At 45.4% G+C, this 24,282-nt stretch overlaps 1 protein-coding gene across 3 annotated transcripts; it reads right to left on the reverse strand.

Moving 5' to 3' along the window:
- Positions 1–1,420: 1,420 nt before the first annotated feature.
- On the reverse strand, positions 1,421–22,798 carry LOC123091904 (LON peptidase N-terminal domain and RING finger protein 3). 3 transcript variants are annotated; one of them, XR_006443763.1, is made up of 18 exons: positions 22,551–22,798; positions 22,354–22,458; positions 19,826–19,908; positions 19,608–19,692; positions 19,411–19,497; positions 18,526–18,587; positions 18,229–18,419; positions 18,089–18,149; positions 17,794–17,971; positions 17,069–17,107; positions 16,939–17,000; positions 16,826–16,862; positions 3,722–3,771; positions 3,284–3,353; positions 2,633–2,708; positions 1,826–1,928; positions 1,681–1,749; positions 1,421–1,599 (listed from the first exon to the last, which is right to left on the reverse strand). XR_006443763.1 is itself a non-coding variant. In XM_044513521.1 (18 exons), exons 1-18 carry the CDS (start codon positions 22,791–22,793, stop codon positions 1,540–1,542), a joined length of 1,629 nt encoding a protein of 542 aa, XP_044369456.1. In that variant the 5' UTR covers positions 22,794–22,798; the 3' UTR covers positions 1,421–1,539. The 3 variants fall into 3 exon arrangements, 2 of the variants coding, with proteins under 2 accessions (XP_044369456.1, XP_044369457.1); XM_044513521.1 differs by having other exon boundaries at positions 1,826–1,896; XM_044513522.1 differs by lacking the exons at positions 1,421–1,599; positions 1,681–1,749; positions 1,826–1,928 and adding an exon at positions 2,021–2,043.
- Between the last annotated feature and the right edge of the window lie 1,484 nt (positions 22,799–24,282).

Raw genomic sequence — 24,282 nt, forward strand, 5'->3', positions numbered from 1 at the left:
GTGCCAGTTTGTTTCTTCACTTGATGATCTTCTAATGTTGAACTATCCATGTACTTATCTTTAAAGTTATGTTGTCTTTCTAATTATCTATCTCTAATAATAAAGTACGGACTGCTTCTGCCTGTCTGTCGCACCCTTTTGCAAAAAAACCGAATCATTATTTTACATTTTTCAGAAAAACCTGGCCTTTTAGGTAATTCATTCGCGGATCATATTTAAGTGAAACAAATGCTTTTCTAAATTATCCGTATCTTTTAAACCGTAACTTCGATTTAAACATGTTATATATGAAATTTGATTACAAAAATATCTAGAATATGAATATGAGATTATTTTTACATGTTAAGTATTTTTATTTATTATTTTGGAAGAAATTTAAGTCAAACCAATGATTTTCTAAATCATCCGTATCTTTTAAACGGTAACTCAGATTTTAACATATTGTATATGAAATTTTATTTGAAAAATATGCGGAATCTGAATATGATGTTAATTTTATCTGTTAAATATATTTTTTAAATATTGTTTTGGAAGCAAACTTATAATCTATAGCACGATCCGTTTTTCTTTCGTGTCGGAGGCGATCCAGATTGCAAATAAACACCAACTATAACCATATAGGGGAAAAAACATCGATTACTACACATGCATACCTCTGAAAAACATCACTGGAAAAAACAACAGATTTTTCATCATGAGAGTGAGAAAAAGCGAGAGAGGGAGAGAGAGACGCCTTAGGATTAACCATATTCAAACATGTTTTAGTTTGTATGAACACTGAGGCCACCGCCGGCGAGAGTGAGAAGGAGAATAAGCGGCAACAAAAATATGATGCCTCGCTAAACTAAAGGAGATGGGCCTATTATGGTATGGTTGCTGGGTTAAGAGCATGTGTTATATTTTTTTTTTCTTCCGTTGCAACGCACGGGCTCTTTTGCTAGGAGAACAATTGTAATGTAGTATGCCATCCAGGAGCTCAATGTGTTAGGTTCTGTCCATGAGCTGCAAGAACTCGCTTAGTGCTTGAGGGCACCTGCTAGGCGACACTTGCCACCATCCGTCAACAATGGCTTGTTTCACCGTTCTCTCCCATGCTCTATTCTTAACTGCCGCGAATAAGTTTGGCAGGAGATCTTGGATTCGCTCTTTCCACGACCACCAATCTGTCCAAAACAGTGCTACCTCTCCATTTCCTAGCGTGCACTTGGTCGCCGCCTTGAGACCTGCAGGCGTTGTGCACTACATCCGTGAATCTTTTGAGAATTTTTGAAGCATACATCCGTGAATCTTTTGAGAATTTTTGAAGCATCATTTCATACTGGACCCAACGCCCCTACAGGAATACGAGTGTTCCGCCAAACATCGAATGGTTTCACAATAATAATAACAAGTACAAGAATTATATAGCTTTTTTTGCAGGTAAGAGAATAAAAGAACATATATAAAATCATAAGAATTTCACAAGCATCAGAATATGTGATAAAATAATATTACAAATTAACATTGTTAGTCAATGGTTGTGCGTCAAATATAAATCCGTTACTGTACACGGCAACCTTGTTCTGCATTGCCCAGCAATCTAAGGCTAAGAGATATTCTCTGCAGGGGCAAAAAATAGTGCAACATTAAAACATGATATCTCCCGTAAGGTTCCAATGCAAATTTAGCCTTGAAGCTAACCTCCCGAGTATCACAGAGGCGTAATAGTTCTAATTTATCCGATGGCCTCAAATTAATCAAGTTGACAAGCTGCAGAAAAGAAATAAGTACATGGCACCAAAGATATTATATTCTTCACCTAAGAATCTGCAGGAACAAGGCTTACCCAAAAACTGAACTTCTCAGGGTCCCGTGGTCCAGGAATGCTCTCAAGATCAAAGTGTCTTGCCCGGCCCACTGCATCCGGTAAAACAGGTGAAAGTAGAACACTATGGGCATCGGTTGAGCACCAAACAACAAACACAGCTTTCAAAGAGCAGAACATTCATATACTGTTTTGAGAGTGTGAGTACTGACAGTGGTGGACGCACCTAAGTCATGGGTCTATAAAAGCCCAGTCTTATTTGTCAAGACCCCAAAATAAAGTAGAATCCCGAAAGATTTAGAAATATTTGAAGTTAAAGAAAATAGACTATAAATATATGTATACATTGTCAGGATCCCGATGGATCTGACAAGGAGAGATCAGCAAGAACTCGGAATTCAACAAGATTCAGTAGAACAGGGATAAATTGCAGGTCAAAGAAGATAAAATGCTGGAATTTAAAGAACTGAGATAAAGAAATAAATGCATGATAAAATTTGGGTTTTGATTTCTTAGCAAAACAATGATACAAGGATAGCCTTATAAAGAATCTGGCCGGTACAAGATAACATCCCATGAGAAATGATGATAATGCCCCTAGATAATAAATCCTTAATACACCGTTATCCTAATACCCTGACATATATGCATAAGGTACTACGGGTTCCAAAGCCTAGCTTCACGACCTATGCATACTCGGTCTTATGGTTTGCGTAGCATGCCTGAGAGTGAAATGCATCATATCCAGTTCCCATGGTGCTTGAACTTTTTTCAATAGAATCACTAAATTGAAAAGGATATTCATGCAATGTATTGAGAATATCATACCAGGCCTTATGGTTTCTCTGGTACGCCTAATGTACGTCCTAGCCAGTTCTGAAGCTTCATTGGCCCTTTCAATTAGCTGCAAAGAATTAGATCAAATATACAACTCAATACAATTGTTGAGGTAGAATTATCTGTTTACCATTGCATTGTGGTTAAACATGCTATTTATTTTCCATTGAAGTGGAGATGATGGCATGATGCACGCAGAACAATAACCACAAACACAGAGAAAAGAAACCACAAACAAGGCATTAATTTCTTAATGGAACAACCAATTGCCACACAATGTACAAAAAATAAAATTCAGATGCCAAACCACTTTCCACAGTAAAATACTGGAAAATTTTGCATGCATGAATTATACTGGAAAAAAGTAATGTACGCCACTTTCCACAGTACTTGTAGCTTTTTGCAGTATTATGTATTTGTCACAAAACCACTTACTAAGAGAAGTTATCAGCTCTTGTGTAAGTAGATATGTGTATAAAGTTTGAGATGTGCTGGCAAAGAAATATCTATTTTCATATAGTTGTTTTCCTTTTACTTCTTTTGGTTTTAGAAGATAGAATGGCATATTCCACCACAGTTGAACTTCTTCAAGCACTTCTGGTAACAAAAGGAGATAAATTTGATAAGGTAATTAGTTTTTACATCTCTTCTCTCTTGTGATCCTTCTGGTAAAGAAACATCTTGGAACCATTCAATTTCAGCAACACGGTACCTACAATAAAAAACAACAAAAGTAAGAAATTGTTGAAAAGGGCTGGAACAAGACAACAGGTTCTTCCAGATAAATTATGCATCATATAAACATACTCCCTCTGTTTTTACTTACTTCGCATATTAGCTTTGTCTCGAGTCAAACTTCGTACACTTTGAACAAGTTTATACAAAAAATTATTGACATCCAGAATACCAAATCAATACCATTAGAATCATCATTCAATTCATACCATATATATTTGTTATTGTTGAAGTTTAGATTGTTTTCGATAAACTTGGTCAAACTTTATAAAGTTTGACTTAGATCAAAGCTAATATGCGGAGTAAATAAAAACTGAGGGAGTATATAGAGCATTCTGGACTCACCCATCTTCATCCCAGGATCGCAAGATACGAAACCGTCGTGAACCTTCCACCTATGAACAAAAGAATTATTTACCCTCTGATAATAGCTTCAATTTTAAAATTTAATTGTTTTTGACAAGTCAATAAGAAAAGAGGCCAAACCCTCAAACTGATCAATATTGAGAAAAGCTGCTGGATCGAACACCTACATCCACAAACCAGCTCCCACGCCGACCTCGCCACGTTCCGGCTGTCGAGGCGCACGCATGACCCTAGCCGGCATTCGTCGCGCCGCCATCCTCGACGTTGTCGAGCAGGTCCCTGCGCGCCTGAGTTCCGACGCACCGACCATCCGGATGTTGGCCTACCCCATCAACATCGCACTCTCCCGCGCCGCCATGATTAGGGATCCCCCACCCGCCGTGCTATAGGGTGTTGGCCCCGATGGAGATAGAGGCGCCGGCGGCGACCGTGACCCGGCTCATGGCCGTGGCCCAGGGCGCGCACACTACCGCGGCCACAAGCGCAGACGTACAGACGCACATCCCTCCAGTTGTGTCGATGGCATGGCGATGGACGACCTAGCATGGCGTGCTGGCGGCCGCAACGCTCGTGCAGACAGGGTGGCCATATCCGCATCCGCACTGCCCACCGCCAAGAGGCGCGCACAGGCAGATTCTTCGGACGCTTGGAATCCTTGGAACCAACCAGGAAATCACCGCGGCAAAGATGAAGGCCTAGGATGACGTGTTTGCCACACCGATACCGCTAACGGTCCTCACAGCAATTGCCGCATTGGTTGATCGAGAGATCCCAGCATGCATGGCGTCGCTAGTGACCACGTCGCGTGCGAGACTTAGGTCGCAGCTGATACTGTCTCCATGGATCACGGCCATAAAATAGCGATATGGAACGTGTGCGGTCTCAATGCACGGGCACGGCGCCATGCCATTCGAGCATTGCTAGACACCACAGGGACCTCGATTGTTTGCTTGCAAGAAACGAAAATGGCATTGATCAGTTCGTCGGTTATCCTCGACACGCTTGGTGCAGAATTCGATGACTACACGTATCTTCCAAGTCAGGGCACGCGGGGTGGCATACTTCTTGCGTGGAAGAGCAGGGACGTGACTGTCACGAACCCATTGTTCACCACTAACGCGCTCACTGCTAAGATCTCCACGGTCGCGGGCACGCCCTGGTGGCTAATTGTGGTCTACGGGCCACAAGACGACGCCGGTAAGATAACTTTCTTACAGGAGCTCCACGATGTCAGGGCTAACTGCCCCAGGCCTTGGATGTTATGTGGTGGTTTTAACCTCATCCTCCGCGACGAGGACAAGAACACGAACAACCTCAACCGGCGCATGATGGGCAAGTTTCGCCATCTAACTAACGATCTAGCGCTCCAGGAGATCTACCTCACCGGCCAGCGCTACACATGGTCAAACGAGCAGTCGCCGCCGACGTTGGTGCATCTCGACCGCGTGCTATGCACCCCGGACTAAGACGATGCACACGGCGAGTGCCACCTCCGATAATTCGCGTCCGTCGTGTCAGATCACTCCCCACTTCTGCTGGACTGCTCGCCAATGCCCAAGGCCCACCCACGATTTCACTTCGAGGAATACTGGCTGCGCTTGGAGGGAGTCCACGACACTGTGACTGCAACCTAGGCATCCACTTACGACGCCGACCCTCGTCAAGTCTATACTAAGTGCAATCCCCGTGCATCAGTTGCTCGCATTCGCGCCCCCAAAGAAAATGCTCAAGCAACTTGAGAACTTGGCGGCCTCAATGTTCGCGGCCTAGAGCGCCCCGGACTTGCGCTACGGCTCCGCTAGTTGTGGTTCTCCAGAACGGATCCCGAACGAGCGGGGCAAGGACTCAACCTACAGTTTTCGGTGGAGGAACTAGCGCTTTTCTCGGCATCCACTACCAGGGCCATTGGGAATGGTCTACCGCCTTGTTCTGGGAGGATCGTTGGATCACTGCGCAGTCAGTCTGCGAGCTCCTCCCCAAGCTATATGGCTGCATCCCCAAGCGATGATGCAAGACAAGAACGATGGCAGAGGGGCTCAATGGCAACATGATGCGGAGCATCCCAAGGTCATCCCCATGGACCAGAGCATCCCAAGGTCATCCCCATGGACCTACCTTCGTCTCCCCAAGTGCCAAGTGGACCGATGACACGTGCACGTGCAAGAGACATCTCTCCTCTCGCAATTCCCTTTCGAAACACATGAGACATGGCTACTACCTCAAACGGAGACACTTTGCATACTCAGGTACCAAGGAGCTAGCAATGGACAAGCTAAAGAGCAAGGCCGAACGTAGGGAGAAGAGGTACGTGAATACGGAGAAGAAAACGAGCAAGTCATCAGCTACCCAAATGATCCGGACCAAGTCCCGGACGATCCGGACCTCGGCCCGAACGATCCGGCTACCGCGCACCAAGACTACCGCAGCCTCCTCGACGAAGCCGGACCAGCTTCCCGAATCATCCGGACGGAGCCGGACATCCGGACCAGGACCCGGACGACCGGACCAGCCGTTGCCTCCACGACACACCGGACGATCCGGGCGGTCGCCGGATCATCCGGACCCTCGAAGCCTGGATCATCCGGACCACCATCCGAATCATCGACCTTGCCTGCATGCATGATTTGGGCCGGAGCCCATGTAACTCCACCTACCCCTAGGCTATATATACTCCAACTCCGCCCATGTTCTCAACATTGAGATTGAGCCTTGCTCATCCACTTATCCCTACTCCTTTGGAGACCGAGACCTCCTAAAGGAGAAGATCCCCCAAGTGGATTCAAGACCCCTCTTGAGGGAAGATCCCCCTAGTGGATTCAAGAACTCTTTCCTCGCGGATTGGGATGAACTAGCTACCGTGTACCTTGTTGACTTTGGATCTTGTATCTCCCCTTTGTGTATGTGGATTAGCACATATGTGACTGGATCTCGTTGATTTGAGAGTTTTCCTCTCTTGTGTTCATCATGTTCTTCCGGAAATCCCCTCCATTTCGTGAAAGATCGACCATTAGGGTTCCACACTACATCATCTTGGTATATAAGCCATGGTTGATCACGAATTTGGAGCCCTTACCCCCACTTTCTAGCCTAATTTTGTGTGTTTTTGTCCAATTTCAAAAAAAAAAACACACAAAAAATAGCCATACCAAAAATTTTGTGATCTGTTGGTTTGATGATGTTTTGTTGAATTTGATTTGTGGATTCGTTGTGTTGCAAGTGGACCTACCTATTCCCCACCTCCCCACCACGAAATCCACCTAAAATCCTCACAATTTTTTCTTTCTCTCCACCATTTTCTTGTTAATCCTAAGCCCTAGCCCTAGCAAGTTGACCTGCCTGGATCATCCGAACCAGCCCGGATCAGCCGGATCTTCCGGCTTCCACTGACAGAACTGAATTTTTTGACAGAAATTTCAGCCACCGCCCACACTTCCGCATTACCACCTCTTCCACATACCACCACCGCTTTCCGCAACCACCATCTCTTATCCGCTACCACCTCCGATTTTGACACGTTTGTTTTGAGAATCTGAGTTGCAGTTTCCGTTTCCTAACGTGTTTCGGCTACTTAGGGACAGTTCGACACCGACATCACCGCTGCTCATCTTCGCCACAGATTCGTCATCAACAACAACCACTTTACCTTAGTGCCACCATCAACCGTGAGCAAGGACGGTAACCTCAACGACATCTTCGGATACTCTCCCTTGCCATTGCATTGTTAACCCCGAGCCCATTTTTGCGTCACTTTCCTATCGAGACTAGCCGTTTGAGTATTGTCGGGCAACGTTCCTTCCATTGCATGCATATATCATCGTATCATCTCTTGTGTTATGAATTGTTCCCGCATATACATCATTGCTACCTTGGTTCGAAAATTTCGCACAAGTGGCCAAAGGAAACTACCAAAAGAGAGAAAACTTTTAAGCAAAGAGAAAACAAAGAGCTTGTAAGCAATAGCCATAGCATCGCCACATTGCATATCAAATTGTCATATTCGATCATCTTGAATCATCGTGAGAGAATCACCAGGAGCCATACATACATAGCATACTTGCGATAGAAAGTAGATACGTTTTGTCTCTTATAGGTTGTGCACAAGTTTCGTATCCGCCTATTGAGCAATCGTGCGTCTCTCTAGAGTTGTGCAACAAGAGCATTTTCCGTGGATTCCACATTTTGAGCTCGTTCCTTGGTTGCACGACCCCATTTATCTATCTGTGTGTTTCCGTGTGCCACATATTGCTTTGGTCTACTTGAATCACTTGCGAATTTGTGAATCTCTTTCAACATTATTGAATTTTGCCAACAATTGCATAAATTTTGTGCCACCGTCCTCACCTAGCTACTCCAAAAGCTTTACTTGTGTAGGTGTGAGAATTGAGATCCGGTACCAATTGTGCTACTTCCATAATACTACATTGGGTGATCTTTGATCCATCTTCCACATTGGATAAGATACATTTGGTCTAGTTCTTTGATTTCTTCCACTCACATATTTGCTTGAGATGATGGATAGGTCAAGTACTTCTACCAACCCACTCTTCATCGAGTAAGAAGAGGAGCCCAACAACTACATCACCAAGAATCAACTATTCGGCGTACATAGAGCTTTGCACCAAGCGAATGAAACATTGGGCGACCACATCGACCAACTCACCACCGACTTGCGACAATCCAAGCAACGCACAAGGGACTACCTTGACGACAAGCTATCATCGCAAATGGACGAGTTTCGTGCTTTGATGGTCAACCGTTCTTCCACAACTTCGTCATCAAGACGGCCCCATTCAAGTCGACACTTTTCGGATTCTTTCTCGGATGCAAGTCTTCCACGAGCTCGTCCGCATCGTCGCCAAGACCATGAAGAACATCAAGCCCCACAAAACCCATTTCATGGCAACGGTTTACAAGACCGCCTTCGAGAACGTGAACGACATCGTCGTCAAGCAAATGATCCCATGGATCAAGAGCAAGCTCCAATACGCCAAGATGACCAAGTAAACCAGGATGGCGATGCACTTCGACAAGAGTAACAACGCCGTGACGAACAAGCCCTCGAAGCCCACCGTGCTCTAAATGAAGCAACCCAAGCCCTCCGCGCACGCAACCGGGAACAAGAAGAGGCTATCCGACGAGAGCAACAAGAAGCCGCACGCCTCGAGGAGCGCCAAGAAATGAGGAACCATGCAAGAATCCCATGCCCTCAAAGTCAAGCTAATCAAGCGGAGCATGAGGAAAAAGCGGTCGAATACCCTCAACCAAGGCAAGAGCGCCTTCACAATCGACCCCCATGCATTGAAGACCAACGCTACGGCAAGCTCAAGTTCACCATACCTAAGTTCTCTAGAAGCAATGATTCCGAAGACTACCTTTGATGGGCATTGAAGGTCGACAAGATATTTCGTTTACACGACTATGAAGAAGAAAAGAAGATTGCCATGGCATCTCTTGAGTTCCAAGACTATGTCCTTATTTGGTGGGAGCAAGTCATTGAGCGACAAGAAGCAAAAGTTGACCCACCAATCACATCATGGAATCAAATGAAGGATGTCATGTGAGCGCACTTTGTACCCACGTACTATAGCCGTGACTTATTCAAGAAGTTTTTCAACTCCTCAAGCAAGGCACCAAGTCCATTGAAGAGTATTACAAGGAAATGGAAATCGCCATGATCCGAGCCAATGTCACGAAAGATGAGGAGCAAACTATGGCACACTTCTTGAATGGACTCAATCACCCTATCAAGATTGTGGATTTCCAACCATACTCGAACCTCCTTCAGCTAGTGCACCAAGCTACCAAGGCGGAGCGACAAGTGCAAGACGACTACAAGTACGCCAAGTACTCTTCCAAGACCTATGGTTCATACACTCAAGCTTCAGCGACTACAACGCCTTCTACCTTGACGAAAGCTTCACCAAGCAACGGCGACAAGTCAAGTTATAAGAAAACTTCGACATCTTCAAGCCGTCCTCCTACTACAAGCAACCTCAAACCGAGAGTTTCATCATCACCTACTCCAACGGATGAGACCGTCAAGACGAATTCCATCAAATGCTTCACATGTCAAGACTGAGGCCACAAGACATTTGAGTGCCCCACGCGGCGCACCACGATCGCCAACGACGACGGCACCTATGACTCCATGAGTGAGGAAGAAATGGAAGCACTTGAGCACGTGGCCATGCACCGACGAGTGAATGAAGAGGAAGACGATCAAGCCTTTTGTGACAATGATTCGAGCCCCGCTGTTGTCTCCAAAGTCTTGACACTTCAACACCAACAAGACGAAGACCAACGTTGCCATATCTTCCACACCAAAGCGGGCATCAATGGACGTTTCATGAAGGTCATCATCGACGGAGGAAGTTGCCACAGTTTGGCAAGTGAAGAGCTATGTACCAAGCTACAATTGGTCAAGATGAAGCATCCTCGTCCCTACAAGGTCCAATGGCTTAGCGACTCCGACACCATTCAAGTGGAGCACACTGTTTAGGTCTCCTTCACGATTCGAGCATACGAAGACATGTTGGAGTTTGATGTGGTTCCCATGTTCGTTTGCCACCTACTACTTGGCTGACCTTGGCAATTCGACCGTGGCGTCATCCACAACGGACGAACCAATCACTATAAGCTTCAAGATGAAAGGAAAGGAGTACGTGCTACGACCCATGTCGCCAAGTCAAGTGATCACCGACAAGCAAGCATCCACCCATCATGGAGAGAATAGTGAGAGTGAGCCACCAAAAAGAGAGTGAGCGCCACAAGCCAAAATCGAGTGCCTCCATGATGAGCGACAGGAAAAACTTAGTGCTTTTAGCCACCAAAAGAGATATGAGAGTTGTGTGTGAGCGCCCATCGAGTGTTCTTCACTATGTCCTAGTGTGCAAAGATGAAGCGGCAAGAACTAACACCTCTCACCATCTACCTCTAGTGTTGTCCAATCTATTGCAGGAGTTCAAGGACGTGTTTCCTGATGAGCTACCTCCCGGATTACCTCCACTTCGTGACATCGAACACCGCATCGACCTCATCCCCGGCGCGCCCCTACCGAACAAGGCACCATACCGCGTCAACCCCAAAGAAATACAAAAACAAGTAAAGCACCTCATTGACAATGGGCATGTTCGTGAGAGCTTAAGTCCTTGTGCCGCTCCGGTTATTCTTGTGCCTAAGAGGGATGGTGGTTTTCACATGTGTTTCAATTGCCGTCCAACAAATGCTATCACCATTCGCTATAGGCATCCCATTCCACACCTTAACAATATGCTAGATGAGCTTAGCGGAGCCACCATTTTCTCAAAAATTGATCTTAAAAGTGGCTATTACCAAATTCGCATTCAAGAGGGTGATGAATGGAAAACCACTTTCAAAACCAAGTTCGGCTCGTATGAGTTCATGCCTATGGGCTTATCCGAAGCACCTAGCACTTTCATGTGTGTTATGCATTATGTACTTCGCAAATACATTGGCATATTTGTTGTGGTCTACTTTGATGGTATACTTGTGTTTAGTGAATCTCTAGAAGATCGTGTCACCTATCTTAGGGCCATTTTGCAAACTCTTGGAAACGAACGACTTTATGCTAATATGGAGAAATGCACATTTGGTGTTGACAAGCTTGTTTTCTTGGGTTTTGTTGTGTCTTCTAAGGGTGTTCATGTTGATGAAGCTAAAATTGATGCTATTAAAACTTGGCCACAACTAACCAACTTGCAACAAGTGTGCAGCTTCCTTGGCCTAGCCGGTTTCTCTCGTAGATTCGTTAAGGACATTAGCACTATTGCATCACCATTACATGCTTTGAGCAAGAAGAATGCACCCTTTGTTTGGGACACTCTCAAGCTACCGCATTTGAGGAGCTTAAGAACTTGCTTACACATGCTCCATTACTTGCTTTACCTAATTTTGATAAAACTTTTAAAGTGCATTGCGACACTAGAGGTAATGGCATGGGTGGCGTGTTGATGCAAGAAAAGCGACCCACTGCTTACTTTAGTGAAAAACTTTCCGGAGCGCAACTTAACTACCCCATATATGACAGAGTTGTATGCTTTGGTGAGTCTTGCATGTTTGGGAGCATTATCTTCGTCCTCGTGAATTTGTCATCCATACGGATCAAGAGACGTTTAAATACCTTAAAGGTCAAACAAAATTGAATAAGCGACATGCCAAATGGAGTGAGTTCATCCGAGTAATTTCCTTATGTTATCAAGTATATCAAGGGTAAGGAAAATGTTGTGGTGGACGCTCTTTCCCGCAAATGCATGCTTGTAACTCAACTTGAATTGAATGTCATAGGATTTGAGCACATCAAAGACTTGTATGCACATGATGCTTCATTTGCCATTCCTTTTGCAAAATGTCTAACGCATCACACTTGGAAGCGATATTATATCAAGGACGATTATCTTATGAGAGCTAACAAACTCTATATCCCCAAGTCTTCTCTTCGTTTGTTGCTTTTGCAAGAGGCTCGCGGCGGAGGGACTTATGGGATACTTTGGACGTGACAAGACATTCGCTTCGCTCTCCAAGAACTACTTTTGGCCCAATATGTTTCGCGACGTCTCCCGCTACACCAACCGATGCTCTACATGTCGCAAAACTAAGTCTAAAGCTCAACCTCATGGTCTCTATATGTCACTCCCTATTCCTACCACCCATGGGAAGATATTAGTATGGACTTTGTGCTTGGTTTGCCTAGAACTCAAAATGGAAAAGATTCGGTATTTATTATTGTGGACTGTTTCTCTAAAATGGCCACTTTATTCCATGCAACAAGATAGACAATGCTTCACATGTTGCAAATCTCTTTTGTAGGGAAATCTTGCGTCTACATGGAGTGCCCAAGACTATTGTTTCGAACCGCAACGTCAAGTTCCTTAGCTACTTTTGGAAGACCCTATGTGCCAAGCTCGAAATCAAGCTACTCTTCTCTTCGGCATACCATCCATAAACCGACGGCCAAAAGGAGGTCACCAACCGGACGCTATCTACACTTCTTCGAGTCTTGATAAAGAAAAACGTCAAGAAGTGGGAGGAATGCTTGCCCATCGCCGAGTACGCCTACAATCGAGCAACACACTCTACTACTGGCAAGTCCCCCTTCGAGGTCGTTTATGGATTTAATCCATTGTCCCCATTGGACATTCTACCGCTAACTCTACAAGAGCGCATCAACATGGACGCGAGTGCACGCGGAAGCTATGTCAAGAAGGTGCATGAAGATACAAGGCAAACGATTGAGCGCCAAGTACATGACTCGTGACAAAGCTCAACATCAACAAACAACCCATGATAGTCAACATTGGAGATCTTGTGTGGCTACACCTCCGCAAGGACCGCTTCCCCAATGAACGCAAGTCCAAGCTACTACCTCGAGCCGACGGACCCTTCAAGGTGCTAGCACAATACAACAACAACGCCTACAAGATCGACATCCCACGTGACAAGTACAACATGAGTGACATCTTCAACGGCACAGACCTATCTCCCTTCCATGGTGATGAGGATTTCGATCCGAGGTCGGATCTTTCCCAAGGGTAGGGGGGGAGAGATGATGCGGACCATCCTAAGGTTATCCCCATGGCCATGGACCTACCTTTGTCTCTCCAAGTGCCAAGTGGACCGATGACACGTGCACGTGCAAGAGCTCTCGAGACCGAGGTGACATCTCTCCTCTCGCAATTCCCTTTCGAAACACATGAGACATGGCTACTACCTCAAACAAAGACACTTTGCATACTCGGGCACCAAGGAACTAGCAATGGACAAGCTAAAGAGCAAGGCCGAACGAAAGGAGACGAGGAACATGAAGACGGAGAAGAAAACAAGCAAGTCAACAGCTACCGGGATGATCCGGACCAAGTCCCGGACGATCCGGACCCCGGCCCGGACAATCTGGCTACCGCGCACCAAGACTACTGCAACCTCCTCGACGAAGTCGGATCGGCTGAACCAGCTCCTGGATCATCCGGACGGAGCAGGACATCCGGACCAGGACCCGGACGACCGGACCAGTCGCTGCCTCCACGACACATCCGGATGATCCAGACGATCACCCGGATCATCCGGACCTTGCCTGCGTGCATGACTTGGGCCGAAGCCCATGTAACTCCACCTACCCCTAGACTATATATACTCCAACTCTGCCCACGTTTTAGGGTTAGCATTGTGATAGCTCAACAATGAGATTGAGCCTTGCTCATCCACTTATCCCTACTCCTTTGGAGACCGAGACCTCCTAAAGGAGAAGATCCCCCAAGTGGATTCAAGACCCCTCTTAGGGAATCCCCCTAGTGGATTCAAGAACTCTTTCCTCACGGATTGGGATGAACTTGCTACCGTGTATCCTCCCTTGTTGACTTTGGATCTTGTATCTCCCCTTTGTGTATGTGGATTTAGCACATGTGTGATTGGATCTCCTTGATTTGAGTGTTCTCCTCTCTTGTGTTCATCGTGTTCTTCGGGAAATCCCCTCCATTTCGTGAAAGATCGGCCATTAGGGTTCCACCCTACATCACAACACCTGGCCCGTCACATCCACGGCACCCTTGCATCCACAAGATCGGGCAGTACCTGCAATTATGGCAGATCATGCAGAGCATCAAGCTCTCCAACGCCCCTGATAGGCTGATATGGAAGTGGTTCGCGAGTGGCACCTACTCGGTGCAGTCATGCTATACAACAACGTTCCACAGATTGATGACCTGCTACTCTTGGAAGCTAGTTTGGAAGAGCTGCGTGCCACGGCCACGAGTCAAGTTCTTCCACGGGTTAGCCAACCAGGACCGCTGTTGTACTGCTGAACTGCTGGCTCGCCACGGCCTGCAACACCACCCGCGCTGCTTACTTTGTGACCAAGCACCGGAAACGCTTCTCCACCTGCTGCTAGATTGCCCCCTCGCCCGGCAGGCCTGGCACGAGGTCCTGGCCTGGCTGCGCATCTCTGCCCCAACACCCAACCAGGAGCCTACTCTTATGGACAGGTGGCTGCACGCAAGGGGAACACACCGCCGATCCTTCACAAGGCTCTGAAATCCGTCGCGCTGCTTGTGCCTTGGATGATCTGTAAGCATAGAAATAGCTGCTTCTTTGACAACGAAAGACCCTCCCTTCATACGCTAGTCGATAGGTTCAAGGACGAGGCTCGCTCTTGGACACAAGCCGGGGCGATTGGCCTTAGGATAGTGTTACCACAAACCTAGGATGTGCACTGATCTTGATGTAATCCACGCGTCCTTGGACACTTGTAACTGAACTCCTACCCTTTTCAATGCAAAGAAATGCAAAAGTCCTTTGCTTTTTCTCGAGAAAAGAGTGTTGCGCGATCTGGAGAATACCAAGACTGCAATTGTTCGTCTTGAAGGCAAATGAGAGGCTCATCCGTTGGATCTGGCACTTGAACTGCATGAAGTGAAGACCATTTGTGCTTAATAGTTCTATGCTCGAAGCACTTGGGTTCTTCACGCACAAAAACAGATGCACAACCACAGTAGCATACGGAGTAGGAAATAACCATTCTGCCAATTCATTCCACGCCCTTGGTTGGCGGTCCTGTGGCCGCCACACATATCCATAATCACATTAGATGCAGTCGTGAGTTATGCCATGGAACATGGCAGCGTTGTTCACAGCAATCTGCACTCAAATAGGGGCGCCATTGTTGTTGCTCAATGTAGGATGGACGCATGCGCTCGTCGTGGTCAAGGCCTCCTGTTGAATAGGTGGTGCTTCTCGGGGCAGCAATGTCGATGGTGTCGACGACATCATAGTGGTACGCCTCACTGGTCACTGGGGAAACCAACCGAGGAAAGGCATCGTTGGTAATGAGAAGAGGCATCACCCAATCGCTCTTATGGGTGAGGGATTATGCCGAGCACTTGGTTGGCGGAGGTGCAGTAAGGTTGCTGGAGACAAAGAGGACGATGTTGTAGTCCAACTCGCTCGTTGTTGGAGGAAAGGTGTTGAAGTAGGGCAATGGTGAGTCATCCAGTTCCTGCACGCTGGCCCTGGGGTCGACATCGGTTGTGGTCGCCACGGGAGGGACGACCTTGGCGGTAGAGGATGCACCGGTGCCGATTGAGGGTGTCGCATGAGCAGTTGTGGGTTGCTCGATCTCCCGAAGGATGAGATCGACCCCGAGCTCAGAGTGGACGGTGGTGGCGGTGTCGTGTACCTCGTCGACGCTGGCGACAACGTCAATCTGGGTCGAGCACTCCGTCGTACAAGTGAAGGGCGCTATCTCGATGCAGATTGGGGATGCGTCGTGGGCGACCGCAGGGACCTCTCGGGCATGGGTGGTGGCGGAGAAGGCGTCAGGAACAACCACAGGGATGGTGGTGCCGATGGAGAGACCGCCATCGGAGGCCACGACGGTCGAGCGCGTCAGTGGCGGAGGGGGAGCTCCTGGAGTGAGCAAGGTCGCCCGCAGCTCAAACTGCTTGTCCCAGGCGTCGTAGCGTGCTTTTGTCTCCGCACAAAGCTTGTCCAGGTAAGCTTTTACTTCCAGATGCATGGTGGTGGATAGAATTGTGTGCTAGAAAAAAAATTGGGCAGAAATTTGTGTGAATTTGGGGACAAATTGGAGATGAATCGGAAGGCTGGAGGGAGGCTCTGATACCACGATGTTAGGATCCCAACTCACAATTCACTAATCTCACACAACTACAGAGGAATTCAGTTCGGATACATGTCTTGAAGAAAAAGAAAGGAGAACAGGGGAGGGAGCCGGAGGTAGAAGATAGAGTCGTCGTGCCGAATCGCCACCGAATCGCCAGGTCCAAGACCGGATAATCTCCTGCTACTCGTCGTGCTGGTATTTGTATTTGGCCCTGTTCAGCAGGGTGCACATCTTCAGGTCCGACCCATGTACAAGTGGCTTGGTGGACTTGCTGCCTTGGCTGCCATGGCAGCACCTTAGTTGCCGCCGGTTTGGCTGCCACGGCAGCAGTATTGGCTGGCACTATTTGTATTTTGGTGGTTCTTTCTAGGTAGTCAATGTGTGTAATATAAACCTTGAAAAGAAAGGCGTGCACACAAATGGTTGGTAATCTTGCAAACAGAGCATGAATTTACCTCTAGATAAAAACGTCCATCTGGAAGGGGCTCGCACCTACACATTTATGAAGATAGGTGAGACCGCAAGTGTTGGCAGAATTTTGACAAAAAATGAAGAAAACTGGACTCACTCAAGAATTTCCACCTCACAACCACAGTCAGCTACAGTTCCCGTCGCAGAATCAATAGCAACCTGGATTATAGAATCAGTCAATGAATGAACTCTTTAGGCAAGCAGAATATCTCAGATTTGAAACTGACCATTCCCATCCGATGACTCCCTTCCATTATTCTCCTTACCTGTTTCAAATGGGGAAAAACAAGGTTGTGAATATATTGATAAAACACATCCTAGCAGTGTTTTAAAACATAGCAAATAAGCTAAGTTACAACTCAATGGAGGTTGTGGAATCACAGGAATGATTGTGTGTTTAATAGGGCGGCCTGATGTAGCCACCTTATAGCTTCTGCTTTTTTGGTCGAGGTCGTTAATAGTCAGTGGCGTGCTTGTAATTTACTCATTAAGTGGTGTGTGGGTGGGGTTGGGGGTTGTATTTTGACTTTTGACTTTTGACTTTTTAGTGCAATGATACGGCAGCTCTCCTGCGTATTCGAGAAAACATCTCCATGCAAATGGATGGATAGCAATATGGTCAACTATGTAAACAAAGAAGAAATACCCATCTGGAATTTTGTACAGATTTGATACCAGAAGGTGACGGATAGAAAGATCTTTTTTATTTCTGTTTTATTTACATTAAGAGTTTACAATAAGGATTTAGGGAAAATATAATGTTCTGATTATTCAACCTACTATTTTGTACAGCAAGCTTTCTGGGAAAATATGATAAATCTTACTTAGCTACACCTGCAAGCTACATATCAACTTGCAACCATGCAGTAAGATATGTTGATTAAATCAGAAGGTGCATAGCTGTAAACAAATGCATCTTACAAACAAAAAAACTAAATTGCAATAGTTGTACCATCAGCCTGTAGCGAGGTTCAAATATGTTCAGTGCCATCTTTTGGCATGGTAATACGACATCCATAACAAAGAGAGGCATCAAATCAATGCCTGCATATGTCATATTTTCATGTTCTGACCTCCTCTCAGCATATTCTTCAGGGAAATTTTTCTGAATTATGTTGCTCAATGTTACGCTGAGGCATTGAAACATGACTGACATCAGAGAAATCAAGGGAAAAATGAATGCCTAAAGGGAAACGAAACTTCGGTTCAAATGAATAAATCTAATTTTGTAAGACAACAAAAAGTACCTTATAGGATAAGTTCTTGGACCAATAAAAAGAACTGTCCGACACATGGGGCACTTATTGCCTATTGAAAGTAGCACATGATGTGAAGTTCAAACTAACAAAAGCAGCTAATCAAGTACATTAATATTTGCTGAGCTCACCGTGATCCATTGACTGATGTAAACAAGAGCGACAGAACGTGTGCCCACATGGTGTGGTAACTGGTTCAAACAATAGTTTAAAACACAATGTGCACTCAAAATCATCAGTCCTATCTAGCCTTGGGCATCTTGCTCCGGCTGCAGCATTTGTATTTCTATCCAGATCACTGAGGCAGGTTTGCAGGATATGGCTATACATGTAGCAAACGAGTATTACAAAATGTGCAAGAGGATCAGTATCAAATATCTGCTACCTATTCAGTGAATATGAATATCACCATGGATCAACAATCGTACCTGAGGGGATCAACTTGAAGACCAGCCAGAAGGGACTCACGTGCTTCCTGATATCGCTCCAGCTGCATATGCAAGGAAACACGATCCAATGGTTACCCCAACAGATGATAATAAGGGAGGACTGATAAAAGTTGTTGAATTTATGTCTTAAGGACTCTCAGATCAGCTATTGTCCTCTTAAAGGTAGCCTGTCCATAATAAAGTGATAAAGCAACATGACATTACAGAAGCATATTTCTGGTAAGAATACTGAACTTCTTTCTGCTTGGACAAAATTAGAACTTATATATTGTAAGTCATGACAATATGAAAAATAACTGTATTACAAAGCATATAATTACAATGCAGATCTGTAGAACAAAATATCATGGAAACAGATATGTAGGAGATAATTGCACGAATGGTGCGAGAATAGTGTGCTCTGTCTTCTCTGCTTTTGCAAATTCCCACCAGTACATTGTAATTTGGCAGACTGCGGCACGTACAATGTTCTTCCAAATTTTGGTGCGTAATTACCACCTTATATTTTTGGATCAGGTGGACAGATCTTAAACTCAACTCATGTGAAAGAAAATGAAAATAAAGTGCAGGAATAAATAATTTTGAAGTACTGGTGGTGGTGGGAGTCTGCAAGAGCGCAAAACTAGAGGTATAATCAATGGAACAGTTTAAATGAGTAAAGATACAGTGTGAGGCTAAATAACCAAAACGTCAACCAAGTCAACCAAAGTTCTCCTGCAAATCCCAATAAATTATCCTAGATGGTGAAAAGTTACGGCTAAATTGAATTATACTATCCAGGCATAAGCATTGGTGTTGTCCCCATGAAATAATGCTGAAGCTAAGATATATAAAAAGAACAAAAGTAAAGTTTCAGGGTGTTACCAGAATAAGTGCGTATGCCTTGAGAAGATATGGCCTAGGAGAATTACCGTGGGTAGTTACTACCTTCTCTGCATCCTTCAGTGCTAACTGCAGCAAAATTTACTTACAAAATAATAAGAATTAATGATCCATACATTCACTTAATTTTCACATCTGAATTTCACATCGGTGAGAAAGACCTTTTTAGCTACTCATACCTCTGCATGTGTTGTAGGATCAAGGCCATTCAATGGCTGGTACTCTGAGTCGGCTGCTGATCTCTCCCTCAGAACTTGACTTATCCTGCCATAAAAGCAGCCACGAAAGGGCCATGAATACAGACCAAGTATTTCAATATGGATTTCTGAGCAGTAGCATAACTGCTTACCTATATTGCATAAGAATGACATTAATATAACATTGTGAAGGAACTTACAAACAGAAAGCAGAACTTCGATTGCTAAGGATAATCGGATCTCCTGATCTCAAATTGTGAGCTTTAGAATAAAATGAAATAGCCTGAAACAGAACCATATCAAGCATCATAAACAATGAAGTCAACAGATAGAGTAATCAAGTTTGTGCAAGTGAATGGGGAACAGTGGTGGGGATTGGCCGAGGATCGGTAAGTCTGATACCAAGTTGTCACGGTCCTAGGCCGATGAACATGAAAGGGTTGGGGGTACAGCTCCAAGGAGGGAAGCTTGGCCGGCCATGGTGCCAGGGATGACAGGGAGGGAAGGTGGGGGATGGAGATTAGATCTTTACTAGTTTATTCTCATTTGTTCCATAATCCTTATGGGGTACATGGTGTCCCCTTTATAGGGAAGATTCGACTTGAAGCCTAAGAATAGAATCTCAACTTTCCTAACAAACCATGTCTCTGTCTTCCTAACTGAACCATATCTTTCGTAACTAAATAGATAAAAAAGGGTAGCCCGGTGCATGTAGCTCCCGCTTGCGCAGGGTCAGGGAAAGGGTCCGACCATTTTGGGTCTATTGTACGCAGCCTTTCCCTACATTTCTGTAAGAGGCTGTTTCCAGGACTTGAACCCGTGACCTCATGGTCACAAGGCAGCAGCTTTACAACTGCGCCAAGGCTCCCCTTCTTTTGTAACTAAATAGATATCCTTACTAATTACCTATAATGGAATAAGGGATGAGATACGCACGTTTCACAATGAATATCTCAGAAAAGTAAAAGATATAAATGACAAGAAAAATGACTGCCAGCGCTAAGATAAATAAAACTAGATGTCATTTTAACATTTGAGTCAGGTAAGGAGGTAATATTATTCGAATATTGAGAACTAAGCGCTAGCTCAGTGGCTAGAGCCCACGGTGGTGGTTTCACCCACCCGTGTTTGAGTCCGCGCAAAGCGGATTCCGCTGGGGTGTTATCCAGAGGTATTTCTGCACAGTGGTCTCATATCCTATCTAACTAACGGACAGTTAGCAAGGGATTCTTCCCCCTTTAGCCAATGTTTTAATATTGTTCGAATATTTATGCAGTGAAGCAACAATAGTCGAAACCTTTACTGGGTTTTGTCCATAGTTACAGAAAGTTATCATAGTCGAATGAGGCAGTGCCCTACCGGCTCCATGACAACAAGAATGTCCAAAATAGAAGGACTAGAACATGTAAAACCGCAAACATCTAATGTCCCAAAGAGACAAGCCTCATTAGTTACTAAATCAACCATTCCTGTAATTAAGAAAAATCTGACATTATCAGCAAGCATCATAAACTGATGTGAGCCATTCGGAATGGCTCGACGGCCCTGTTTTGGGAGGATTGCTGGATTAATGGGCAGCCGGTCCGCGAGCTCGCACCCCTGCTCTACCAGTGCATCCCCAAACGGCGACCTAAAGCGAGAACGGTGGCGGAAGGGCTCGCCGGGTCCTCGGTCTTCACGAGATCGGCCAATACCTACTGCTTTGGCAGATTGTGCACCGCACGATCCTCTCGAACGAGCCAGACCGGCTGCTCTGGAAGTGGACGGCCAACGGCATCTACTCGGCGCAGTCATGTTATGCGGCCACTTTCCAGGGATCTACGCGGTGCCCCTCCTGGAAGTTGGTTTGGAAAAGCTGGGCGCCGCCACAGGTAAAATTCTTCAACTGGTTGGCCAACCAAGATCGCTGCTGGATGGCAGAAAGGCTTGCGCGGCTCGGACTGCAGCATCACCCCAGATGTCTCTTTGCGACCAGGCCACGGAAACAATACAACACCTGCTCCTGGCCTGCCCCTTTGCTCGACAAACTTGGCATACAATCCTGGACTGGTTGCGCATGCGGATCCAGGCACCAGATCAGGAACCCACTGTCATGGAATGGTGGCTGCGGGCGAAGGAGCATATGCCGCCGACGCATTGAAAGGCCCTCGATTCCATCGCCTTGCTCATTCCCTGGATGATATGGAAGCACAGGAATGCATGTGTCTACGACAATGCGACGCCCTCCATCGATTCGCTAGTTGATAGGATCAAAGGCGAGGCCCGATGTTGGGCAAAGGCAGGAGCCCAGGGGCTTAGGGTTGTTCTGCCAACATCCTGGGATGTCCATTGATCGGGCTCATGACATTGTAAAACTCACCTCCTAGGAGGATTGTTCTCTCATCTATCTTTCCAACGAAATGAAACGCGAGCGTTTTCTCGAAAAATTGACTAACTAACATGAACACAGTATTTCCTTTACGGTGCTGCTACAAAAGATATTTCAGCATGCCGCACTAAATTTTCTGTTCGCATCACACCATTCACCAATTCAGGCACTCGTGCATCAACATACAAAACTAAGCCGCCCGTAGCCCTGTTACATCTTATACATGCACGTGCCCTAGTCAGTCCCAATCCAGTTCCCACCCTCTCCCGATAACTGAAGCTGCTGCCGTCAAACCATCGGACACCGTCGGGTGCAATCGGGCTACACAGGACGAAGAGAGTGGGCAAGTTAGTGGATTACCTCGTCGAAGCGGCGCTCCCGGAAGGCGCGGGCGCCACACTGTGCGAGGTCGAACACCTCGCGGTGCTTGACCAGTGGCATCTCCATCTTGTCATCGCTCTCCAACTGCGCGGCACCACGAGAAGGGAAATCCAGTTCAAATTCAATCAAGTAAAAAGGAAAACCTTCTCCCTTCAAGGGAAGCGAATCAGACGCACCGATGGGAAATCCTCGACTACGAGCGCGGCGGAAAAGGAGGCGCTCAGCGTTACCATTTGGGAATCGCGGTGGGAGTAGGGATTGTATTTGGGGAACGGGGGTTTGGCGAGCAAGGGGATTGGAGTTTGGACTTTGGGAAGGTGGTGGTGATGGGGGAGGATGCTGCGTTCGTGCGCCGATGCCCAGTGGTTTTTGCGCGGCCACGGCCACGGCCACGAAGACAGAAGTGGATCCTCTAACATCCTCAAGGATGTCATGAAACTACAGTGAAATACGTGTGTAAAGGGACATCAGGGTTACTGCAGTAACATTATGCGAATTTACTGTAGCATGTACAAAAAATAAATCAAAAAATAATTTTATTTCATCATAATTTTGTTTGTATATAATTTTTGTAAATGTATGCAGTAGATTTATAATTTACAAATTAATTATAATTATTTTAGTCTTAACCATATAGATATGAATGAGGCATGTCATAGTTACTGTAGCTTACGTGACATCCCTTGAGGATGTTAGAGGAACCGGTTCCCATGAAGACATGTTTATTGTTTCCTAAGGCCTTGTTCGGCACTGGTGTTTTTACACCCCAACGGGCTAGGGGATTAGAGAGGATTTGGTGTTGGGGTGGGGATCACCAAATCCCCTCAATTTCCCAATAATCCCCACCCCTATAATTCCCTATGTTTGGTACAAGACTAGTGGTTGGCAGAGTAGCAACAACATTCTGAAGCAATAATAGATGCGAACCAGCAGCAGCATAACAGATGGTGCAAAATAAAAATCCAATCTTTTCAACTTAGACAACATCATAGTAAGAAAAACTTGCTAAAACCCATACACAATCCATCACAACTAGCATCTTGCTATCAAATGAACAATAATGAAGAATATGGATATTATAAAATAGTGCAAATATATCGGAAATTGCACACTTCATAAACAGAGTAGTAGGTCCTTAAATAATTTCATCACAACTAGCTTCTGGGGGTGGCAGCTCTTTCCTTTGCTACTATCTGGTTCTTGAAGGTGGGAGCCAAGACTCAAAATAACTCTCCAAGAAAGCAATGATCTTGAGCCCACATGAAAAAAAAGGCAAAAATACTACTACAAGTTTTATGGACCATAGGAACTTCAGTGTATATGTGAAGACCGGCACATATGCATAATGTAGAGGTGGACAGTACAATTAGCAACCAGAAACATTTAGGTGGTTATAATGGTATGTGGTAGCACAAAAACAATAAGGACACTATAGTGATATATGCGGTACTTGTCAGTCATCTTCAAGAACCAGATAGTTTCAGAGACCAGTTGACCATACAGAAATTAAAAATATGTTTCCACAACTAAAAGGCATGATTATTCATCACATATGAGAAGGTAAACTCGAGTGCTTGTGATGTACAGTAGCATATTTGATTATTATTTCTCCTACACGGGACTAGTACAAAATTTCCACGGAAGTGGCAAAGATAATACATAGTGATAAGGAAACAGGAACATAACACTGAAGTTCAATATGTTGTCGATTTGCTGAAAGAAATAGCATGTTCCAGCACATATTACATATAAAAGAGAGAATTCAAAGATCAAAAATAGATTTCATAAGTTCCAACACATAAAAAATATCAGAAAGTCATCTAGAAACAAACAATTATCTAAGATATTACATATGGATGACTAGATACAAGTTTATAATCATCAAAAAATATATGTCATATGGATGCA

The sequence above is a fragment of the Triticum aestivum genome, chromosome 4B (genome assembly GCF_018294505.1).
Source record: "Triticum aestivum cultivar Chinese Spring chromosome 4B, IWGSC CS RefSeq v2.1, whole genome shotgun sequence".
NCBI classification, from domain to species: Eukaryota; Viridiplantae; Streptophyta; class Magnoliopsida; order Poales; family Poaceae; genus Triticum; species Triticum aestivum.